This window comes from Rana temporaria, chromosome 4 (assembly GCF_905171775.1).
Source record: "Rana temporaria chromosome 4, aRanTem1.1, whole genome shotgun sequence".
Taxonomy (NCBI): Eukaryota; Metazoa; Chordata; class Amphibia; order Anura; family Ranidae; genus Rana; species Rana temporaria.
Window position 1 is genome coordinate 219,160,079 of NC_053492.1, and position 11,179 is coordinate 219,171,257.

At 41.6% G+C, this 11,179-nt stretch overlaps 1 protein-coding gene across 2 annotated transcripts in view; it reads left to right on the top strand.

Annotated features, from left to right (window-relative positions):
• The window catches only part of PRIM2 (DNA primase subunit 2), a 204,447-nt gene extending 201,817 nt beyond the window's left edge, over positions 1-2,630 (top strand). For both annotated transcript variants that reach the window (XM_040349891.1, XM_040349892.1), the window contains exon 14: positions 2,116-2,630. In XM_040349891.1, coding sequence (XP_040205825.1) covers positions 2,116-2,334 — 219 coding nt within the window. In that variant the 3' untranslated portion in view covers positions 2,335-2,630. The remainder of the gene's footprint in view (positions 1-2,115) is intronic.
• Positions 2,631-11,179: the final 8,549 nt, after the last annotated feature.

Below are 11,179 nucleotides of genomic sequence, written 5' to 3' on the forward strand. Positions count from 1 at the left end.
CATATCTCCTATGGTGAAGGCGGGCTTTCAACTCCAGATCTCCCATTTCCAGATGCGTTTAAGATTCAGAATCTGGATGGTGTTAGACCAGGCTCAAAACTCAATATGATGGTGCCAAACGTCTCCTTCAGGACTCAATTACACAGTCGTCTCAAGGTTCAGATTAGTATATGAGAACAAAGAAATGGCCTCCCATAGTGTAAAACGTATAAACATACATTTTTATTTCAAAAAGCCAAATGGATTCTTACATTAAAAATGTTTTAAAGGGCTTGTAAAGTGCAAAACACAGCATTGCAGACTTCTGGTCCGCTCTGTTTATCCGGCCAAGTCCTACGCGTTGCGTCACGACACAACTCAAATTAAAAAAATCCCATAGCAATTAACTTCTTTCTAGCAAGCAAAAATACTCCACCAAGCAAATACCCAAACCACTCTCCACCTCTTCACCCCTTTTCCTCTGTTCATCTCTGCACCAGCTGCACACCCTGTCCATTGCTCACCTGTGCATACCTTGTCCACTGTTCATCTCTACACCGCCTGTAAATCTTGTCTACCAGTCATCTCTGCATCACCTCTTCATCCCCTGCATCCTCATCCACTGCTCACCTCTGCACCGTATGCATTTCTTGTCAACTGCACTCCCTGCACACTTTGTCCACTGCTCATCTCTGCACCCTTGGCAAACCCTTTTTAAACAATCATCGCTGCATCCCCTGTACACCGTGTTCACAGCATTCACCCCCAAACCCTCTGCATCAGCTGCATAACACTCTGCTTACCTCTGAATAATTCGTCCACTGCACTTCCTGCACATCTTGTTCACTGCTCACCTCTACACCCCCTGCAAATCTTATCCACTGCTCACCTCTACACCCTCTGCAAGTCTCTTCCAGGCTCTTACACTGCTCACCTCTACACCCCCTGCAAACCTCGTCCACCAATCCATTCTACTGCACCAGCTGCCTAACTCGACCTCGGCTCACCTCCGCCCTCTCGACATACCTCATTCACTTTTCTCCCTGCACAGCTTGTCCACTGCTAACCTTTTCACCCCCAGAAAATCTTGTCCACGAAACATCTCTGCACCTCCTGCACACCTTTTCCAATACTCACCTCTCCACCCCCTGCATACCCTGTTCACTGTTCTCTTCTGCACCCGCTGCATACGTCATCTACCTCTTACCCCTGCACCAGCTAAATACCCTGTCCAAAATACACCGTTGTACCCTTTCCACTTCACTGCTCACATTTTTCCAAGGGATTCCTCTGCTCCTCCCCCAGTGGTCACCCTTGCACTCCTCCACTGTTTACACCTTGGCTTTTTACAGCTGATCATTGTCAGTGTACTTCTAATTTGGATATGTAAAAATTGTGAGCGGCAATTCAGGAAAAATTGGTCTATAACCCATAATTTGCAGAGTAAGGTGATTCAAACCATGTTTGGACAGACTGAGTGTACCAAGTTGATTGAAAGACCGACTTGGGTACAACCAGCATGCTGGATTTTACCTGTGATTATCACTAGCGGCTGCTATAACCGCTAGCAATAATCACAATCTTCTTCTGGCAGGAGACAATAGCCGGACAGGAGGGATTCCCACATCAACACCGTCCATGTGGTTGCAGGAAAGAAATTTGTTTTGCGTATGGCCAGCCTAAGTGTATCTTTGTAACATTGTTCAGTGAAAGCACCTCATCCTATGCAGAATCTAGGACATGGGAACCTTTGGGTGGGGCACCAACATTTAAAGCCTGCCCCTATCATCTAAGGAACAACCTTACTCACCCTGTGACATACAACAGTGCATGCACAACAGCACTCTTCCTTCCCCTGTAATGGTGGCTGCTGATCTTAGCTGGGGGAGCAAGAGAACTCTAATCATGCGGAACTTATTTTATGACCCACCAGGAATATCATTTAAATTGAACGAAATTTTGCTCCACTGATCCCTTTTTTTTTTAAAAGGAGCCTCTTTATTGCATAGAGAATTCTAAAACAAAGATGAACTTGCTCTTTAAGACACATATTGCTTCATTAGTTTTACTGGAGTCTTGTTCTCACAAATCTAGTAGTGTTCTAGTCATTAACAATTTTCTTATTTTTCCTAACAGGTTGACGATTGTGGCTTTTCACTGAACCATCCTAATCAATACTTCATAGAAAGTCAGAAACTCCTTACTGGTGGTCAGGAGATCAAGAAAGAGCAAGCATCTGTGGATAGTTCTCAAGCAAACTCTCAAAGTCAGATAGCTTCCAGTTCGTCCAGTGCACTCATCAGCACACAGTCTGACGAGGTGGAAGATCTTGAACAGTTTTTTAATGAATGTTAAGCTACTAATGTATGAATACTAAGCTACTAATGTCATTTGTTTTTGTGTTTGCTAGAACATAGATAATTAGCCCTGCAGTGAACATAATTCCACAGTGGGGCTTATTTTATGTTCGTTAAAACAGCCAAAACGTGTCTCCAACAACCAATCAGTTCCGGACCGAAATAAAACCTAATTGATTGCCCAATGTATTCCATTGCCTTGTCTCGTAAGGTACAATTATAAGTGTTTTCACTGTAGTATTTACAAAGGAGGGAGGACAAATAAAAATACTAGTGTGAACAAACTGTTCAGAATTTTTGTATTTACTGGTGTTTGTTTTGTTTTTAAATACAGTAATAAGAATTGCTGTAAAAACATTCAAATAAAAGTTATGAATTGAATAATAAGTATTGATTTAATATTTCTTATAGTATTGTATGTTATTAGATTGTTTTGTTTATAATTATATGTGAAACTTAATGGCAATCAATCCACTACACAAACTCAAAAGCAGGTGTTGTCTGCTTTTGTGGGTAAAATAGCAAAAAAAGAAAACTCTGGACATCTCTATAAGGCCCCTTTCACACTAGTGCGACTTGTCCTGAGACTTGGGACTGCAAAGTCGCATTGGCAAGTCGTATCTTATGATTTCCAATGAGTATGGTTCATATCTGTGTGACTTCAAAGTAGTCCCTGTACTACTTTGGTCTGACTTTGATGCGACTTGAGGTCCATAGACCTCAAGATTACACAGGCATTGCTTGTGTCAAAATCGCACAACTTTCAGGCCGTACAAGTGTGAAAGGACTCTAATACTTGCATTTCCACATGTTTTGATTCTGTAAAAACACTGCAGAAAAAAGAAAGCCAGTATGCTCCTGATTGGACTGATAACTTTGACTCTGCTGTATTGAAACTTAAGCAGGGTTGTCAGCCATGTCTGTTTTATTCTGGCAGTAATTCCTGCACTTATCCACTTCTTGTAAAAGTAGCAATTGGAGGAGTTTGGAGAGGCCAGATCACACTGGCAGACGTGCTTGCATCGGTAAGATTTTTTTCTTGTAGTTTATACTTTTTCTCAAAGTTATGAGTTTTGCAATTTTTTTATGTCATGGTATTTGCGCAGTTTAGAGTTACATTGGAGGTCTGGCACTAGAATTATTGCTCTTGCTCTGATGTTCAACACAATGCCTCACATGTGTGGTGCAATCACCATTTACATATATTCGCGGGACTTGCATATGTATTTGCTCATACGCTCATTTTTATTCTCAAAAGAAAGCGGAAAACATATCAAATATTTAAACGGAAAAAATTGGGGAATTTTAAAACTGATGGCAGCAACACATCTCAGTTGGGACAGGGCCATGTTTACCAACACTGGGAACAAATGTCTGGAAACTGAAGACACCTGTTGCTGGACTTTTGGGAAAGGAATGTTCCTGCCTGATGCAGGATTTTAACTGCTCAACAGCCCTTGTAAAATTTTCCATTCATTCAGTTGGTGAAAGTCTGGACTGCAGGCAGGCCAGTTGAGCACCTGAACTCTTCAACAGCCATGCTGTTGCCATAGTTGCAGTTTAGCATTGTCTTGCTAGAATTTTCAGTCTTTAATGAAAAATATGTCATCTGTATTAGGAGCATACAGTATGCTGCTCTAAAACCTGGATATATCTTTTAGGATTGATGGTGCCTTTGCAGATGTGCAAACTGCCCATTCCATACGCACTAATCCACCCCCATACCATCAGATATGCAGGCTTTTGAACTGAGCGTTAGGTTGAAAGGTTCCTCTTCAGTTCAGAAAGATGCGATGACCATGGTTGCCAAAATTTCAATTTTGGATTTGTCTGTCCACAGAACCGTATTCAACAGAACATTTTAAATTGAGTTTTGGCCCAGAGAAGAAGGTGGTGTTTCTGGATCATGTTCAGATGTGGCTTCTTCTTTGCATGACAGAGCTTTACCTCACTTTTTTGGATAGCATGGCAAACTGTATTCCTGAGCCCATGCAGTGATGTCCAGCACAAAATCATGCTTGTTTTTAATGGAAAGCCCACAGTTTGAAATTGTGACAATTTTTAGACGCATCTTTTCACAGATTGGTGAATCTCTGCTTATCTTTACTTTTGATACACTCTGACTCTCTCAGTCTTTGTATATCCAGTCATGTTACTGACCTTTTGCCATTTAACCTAATTAATTGAAAATCTGCTTCCGGCTTTTTGTTGCCCTGTCCCAAAACAGCGCTGTATACTGTATGTAACGAACGTCCGCTGCATTTCTTAGTAAAGGAACTAGTTCCTTTGGGCCAGCTTGGCCCAAAAATTACAATTTGAATTGATGGTAGAGCTGGAGTTCAGCTTTAAGCCTTGTGTAATCTCCTGCAGAGTTAACGCCTGGGTGGCAGAGAAAAGATTAGTACTATCAACCTGTTAGGGCTCCATTGCTTTGCATCCAACACAGTGAGTATGATTGTGGGAGAGGAGAACACAAAGGTGACTAAATCTGTGTGCTGCTTCTATATTGTCCAGCTAGCATATTGGGGGAACAAGTTTAGGCTGCATTCAATTGGGCGATTAGTACACCCAGTGCATTCCAATGGCAAGGATCTGTGTACTCCTGCTGCTGGAATGGCAAGTGTGTGGAAAGAGCTGTGGCCACTCAACCCATATAATTAAATGACAGGCTGACAGTGGCTGCAGCTCATCGTAATGATTTGCGCAGACAGCAAGTACCACTCACTACAAGTTCTTTGCACACACCTTTCATTCCAGCTGCAGGAATTTGCAGGGTTTGCTTATCGTCCTTGTGAATGTAAAATTGGGGGAAACAACTGCGCTATGTTTGTTAGAAAATGTGTAGCCTGAAACTAGATTGATAAGCAGCAACTAATCTGTGAACTAACAGTGTACAAAATTGAGAAAATTAAAAGTCGCGCTAAATCAGATAGCTTGTGTGATTAAATGTATATACTACCACTGAGGGAGTATATCAAGTGCATATATTAAATTAAACCCGTGAAGTAAAAAAAATATATGAATACCTAATAGTGGATAAACTTAAATAAACTAGAACATGAAAACATATGGTGATATTGAATTATGCAAATTAAACTACCACTGAAGGAACATATCATGTGCATATATCACCAAACTATTAAGAGCCGTGAAGCAATTAAACATAAGTGCTCTATCTTCAATAGACAACTTATAACAAAGTAAATTCCTTGTGAATCTGTTGAATATATTGAACAGTGACATAAAGTGAAAGTCCATCAAATTAAATATATGAAAGAGTCCATAAAGTTGTGTGGTATATTAAACACCCGTGCATACTCCAAACAACTGCACTCTTGTGATTCCGTATGGAACCCAGTGTAAATCCACCACTATTAGCCAACTAGTCTGCTTACCAGATCCTAAGGTCCTAATGGACCAAATTCGGCATGTAAAAAATCCAGCAGGATAGTGATATCAGCTGTATCCGCAGTATAGTATAATGTCAGATGGACTCCAAACTCAAATCTCTCATTGGCAGTTCTGTTGCTCTCCTAGACAGAAGATGTCTGAGATTCCCAGGCCAAGAGCACTTGTGAATGTAGCTTCAGTCAGGATGAAGGACAGACTTCTATATGCGCACCCATTGACGATATTTTATTGTCGGTCTTAAAATTCTGATTTCTCCTCTTTCTATTCTGTCTGACACCCCTCACCAGGACAGGAAGTGAGGGGATATCTCGCCCATGGGTACATAGCAAAAAAAATGCTGACAGAGGTTGTAAACTTTCTTCGCAGTACTTTGATTGTTGCCTGAAAATGTGAAGATTCAAATTACAAACAGACAATTACAAATAATCTCCCAGATGAGAACACAATGTTGGTTGTTATGCAGCACTGCAGGTCAGGTCTCTGCTGTGCTCACATACCTTCATTAGTGAACTTTAAAGTGGTTGTAAAGCCTCACATATACCCAGTGAAGTGAACAGCCTCAGATGATACAGAGGTGAAGCAATCCTCCACCATTGGTTTTACTTGTTTATCTGCAGTGTTCTCTTCACCACCCCTTCAAAAGTTTAGACCACAATAAAAATCTTTCTTCATATGTCAGAAGCACAGAGGAGGGGGGCAGGGAGTCTACAGTTACAGCATGTGAGAACTGATTGGGGGAAAGGAACACACTCCCCTTCACACAGCAGAACTGTATTGTGAATAGACAAGCTCTATGCTAAGCTCCATCCCTGACACAAATTTAACTGGGACTTATGCTGATAAAAGGAACAAAGCACCAGAGAGTAACGGCACTTAAAGGGGTGGTTCCCCCTAAAAAAAAAATTCTAACAATACATTCGGAAGACTGGTTACACTGCGCAATGACGTTCGGCTTCTGTCGGAAAGTCGTGACGCGCAGTATGCGCCGGTCGGAGGAACGTCAATCAACTAGGTCCAGCAAAATCATACCCGGAAGCGGAGGGATGAAACGGCGAGATCGAGGTATGTACAAAAAGAAAAAAAAACCCAGCCTAACCGCAGTGTAACCAGTCTTCCGAATGTATTGTTAGAATTTTTTTTTAGGTGGAACCACCCCTTTAGGCCAGGTTTTTTTTTAACACACTTTAAGTTTTTTCGTTCAACCCCCGTTTGCCCATGTTTCTGTCAGAAAGACCAACATACGCACGCAGCGAATGTTGGTAGAATTTTTTTTTTTTTACCGCCCGTTGTCTTCCGACATTCAGCCCGTGGCTTTAGAGCTTTGGGGAGAGATAAGAAAACACTACAGATCATACGGTAATGTGCTTTGCTCAGATTCCATAACTGAGGTTTATAACCACTTTAAAGCAATCAATATTTGCCCCTTTCTATATCGGTATATTAAACTTGAAAAAGAAAATAAAGGTCTGGTGTGACCCCCGCTAACACCTCCATCCCTAGTAATGCACAAAAAGACAAAAGGGGGCAGCCCTGGGACTTTGAATGAGGTGAGAGAGGTTTAGCCACTGTTCACAGCAAACAATGAGACAAAATCTATTTATTATTTTCAAAGTGTTATGTAACGGAGCGGCAACAACGATTGTGAGTTACCTGGCATAATAGCCAATGTACACAGCACAGATGAAAGTAAAGATGTATTACAAATGTTATATACATCAATGAGCAACAATAAAACTTGAAAGGGCCAGTGGATACACATATATAATAAAACAAATAAAATGTACATACGTATAAACAGAGAAATATGTAGACATAATGCAGACATCAATATTATCCAGCATGTACAGGCATAAAACAAGCATCAATAAAGCCCTACTAATTTTGCGAGACCCTGCTCGCTTCTTCAGTGGCGGATGCATGAATGTTGTATCTGCAATGTAAGTGATAGAATCAATAGATGTATGTTAATAAATGGGGGCAGGCGGAATGATTGGCAAGAGGTCTGAAGAGGGACCTCATACTTACTAATGGGCTGAAATGAATTGCCAAATGCCGGATATCAGGATTGTGGCCGTGTAGTGCATCCAGCTCGGGAGCTGAGGAGACAGCGCAAACAAAAGCCACAACAGTGGAACATCCGGAGGATCAGCATGGCCTGGATGGGGGTATTCCTCACTGCAGTCTACACTAAGCCCCTTGTAATCATGTCTAGAAAATATCTGCAAGGATGCACATGTATCGGAAGGCATCATGGTTGCAAAATGAGCTTAACCACTTAAGACCCGGACCTTTAGGCAGCTAAATGCCCAGGCCAGGTTTTGCGATTCGGCACTGCGTCGCTTTAACAGACAGTTGCGCGGTCGTGCGACGTGGCTCTCAAACAAAATTGACGTCCTTTTTTCCCCACAAATAGAGCTTTCTTTTGGTGGTATTTGATCACCTCTGCGGTTTTTATTTTTTGCGCTATAAACAAAAATAGAGCGACAATTTAAAAAAAAAAATCAATATTTTTTGTTATAATAAATATCCCCCAAAAACATATAACAATTTTTTTTCCTCAGTTTACGTATTCTTCTACCTATTTTTGGTTAAAAAAATCGCAATAAGCGTTTATCGATTGGTTTGCGCAAAATGTATAGCATTGTTTATTGTGAAAATGACAGTTGCAGTTTGGGAGTTAACCACAGGTGGCGCTGTAGGAGTTAGTGTTCACCTAGTGTGTGTTTACAACTGTAGGGGGGTGTGGCTGTAGGACTGACGTCATCGATCGAGTCTCCCTATAAAAGGGATGACTCGATCGATGCAGCCGCCACAGTGAAGCACGGGGAAGCCGTGTTTACATACGGCTCTCCCCGTTCTTCAGCTCCGGGGAGCGATCGCGACGGAGCGGCTATAAACGAATAGCCGCGCCGTCGTCCCGGACCGCTCCCCGTGGGTATCCGACCGCCGCATGTAGCGGGGGGGGTCCCGATCGGACCCCCGACCCGCGGAAAGGCGTGGACGTACATATACATGCGGCGGTCGGGAAGTGGTTAATGTGTAAGGTTATACTAGATAATGTATAATCTATATATAAGGATGTAAGTAAATGAATTAACCACTTGCCTACTGTGCACATACACCCCCTTCCTGCCCAGACGAGATTTTAGCTTCTGGCACTGCGTCGCTTTAACTGACAATTGCGCGGTCGTGCGACGTGGCTCCCAAACAAAATTGACGTCCTTTTTTTTCCCCACAAATAGAGCTTTCTTTTGGTGGTATTTGATCGCCTGTGCGCCCTAGAGGCTTTAAATGACAGGACGTCATATGTCCTGTCGGAACAATAGAGCATTCCGCCCGCCGTCATTTGACAGCGGGCGGGTGTCAAGTGGTTAAGCTTACTGGAGTATGTTGGCATAAAAGACTATCTGAGATATGGTATATACATGAATGCAAACCAACATGGTTACATAGTTGGTATGGGCAGGGAGACTACGGGACAATGTGGAAATGATATAAGTGTATAAAAGAACAATGTAACAGACCCAATAGGGGTAAAGAAAGTATATAAGTTGTACCTCAGTTTGTTCTTAAATATGTGACTGCTCTATCCAACCATCAAGTTGTGAAACAGAGTTCCAGCCGTGCCGAACATCCAAGATGTGCCCACAAGGGCCCGAAGGCTCCGCCCCCAGCATCATGTATGGGTGGTGACGCATAGGCGTAAGTGAAACGTCCACCACCAGAGGGGGTGTGCAACTGTAGCAACCACCCAATTGTCCAGGATGACCCACACAGCCCACACCTCGGTGACATCAGGGAGACGTCCGTGTGCAGGGTCTCACAAAACTAGTAGGGCTTTTATTGATGCTTGTTTTGTGCCTGTACATGCTGGATATTATTGATGTCTGCATTATGTCTACGTATTTCTCTGTTTATATGTATGTACATTTTATTTGTTTATTGTATATGTGTATACACACTGGCCCTTTCAAGTTTCATTGTTGCTCATTGATGTTTAACATTTGTAATAAATCTTTACATAATTACTTTTATCTGTGCTGTGTACATTGGCTATTATGCCGGGAAACTCACAATGATTGTTGTTGCCGCTCCGTTACATAACACTTTGAAAATAATAAATTGATTTTGTCTCATTGTTCGCTGTGAACAGTGGCTAAACCTCTCTCACCTCATTCAAAGTCCTAGGGCTGCCCCATTTTGTCTTTTTGTATATTAAACTTGAGTTCATTAACTGATGCTTTCTGCCACATTGGAGAGATTTTTGTCTAGCATACCCTTTAATCTGGCTTTCATTTGTCATTTTTTTTAAATGTATAAATTTCAATCAGTAAATATAATATGTAAGTGGTTTTTAGCATCATTAAAAGTGGTTGGCTCTTATTGATCCTAACATACATAAACATATTTATATTATTTCATATACACTATATTGTCAAAAGTATTGGGATGTCTGTCTTTACACACACATGAACTTTCATTGCATCCCAGTCTAAGGCCATACATGGGTCGAATTTTGAAAGAATTTTCTTTAGAAAATTTTATCTATATTTCGCACCATTAGTGGGCTACAGCAACAGACGATTTTTGTGTGGCCATCAAAGTTAAGTAATTGGGCATGTTGGAATTCTTTTGAAAAACAAAGGATTGATGGGAGAATCATGCGAGAAGTGTAATTGAAAAAGAAATGTGCAAGAAAAGAAAATTCCCAGGCACGGAAATTATTTTCTGTAGCAACAGGAGGTGAAATTGAAGGCTTGGTTGATAGAATTTCGGAATCAATGGTGGAACCATCACAAAATGCACGAAAATTTGGATTTTCAAAAGAAAATGCTTTCGAAATTTGACCATGTATGGCCAGCCTTAGTCGGTAGGGTTCAATATTGAGTTGGCCCACCCTTTGCATCTATAACGGCTTCAACTCTTCTGGAAAGGCTGTCCGCAATGTTTAGGAGTACTTTATGGTCAACTTGTTTGACTGTTCAACTGCTCTCTTCTTAGCTATCCATATGTAAAAGAAAACCAGGCTTTTTACATCTTTTAAAGTCATACTATTACCTAATCGCACTGTGGTGATTATTTCAACAGTTTGGCAAAAGGGGTATAGGGGGCATTTCGCTGAAGGTCTGTAATTGTAAAAAGGTTAAGAACCCCTGTATTAGATGGTATCAAGAAAAAAAGTCTAAGCTGTAGGTGTAAATACAATATTTAAAACATTTTTACTTCTACTTTCTACCTCACTGAGGCGTTTTAGCGCTAAAAATGGTGCCTGTAAAGCGCCTCTCCTGTCACTCCAGTGTGGAAGCCCGAATGCTTTCACACTGAAGTGGTGCGCTTGCAGGATGTTGGAAAAAGTCCTGCAAGCAGCATTTTTGGGGTAGTGGAGGCGCTTTGGCAGTGGCGCTATACGGGTGCTATTAACCCCTTCGCCC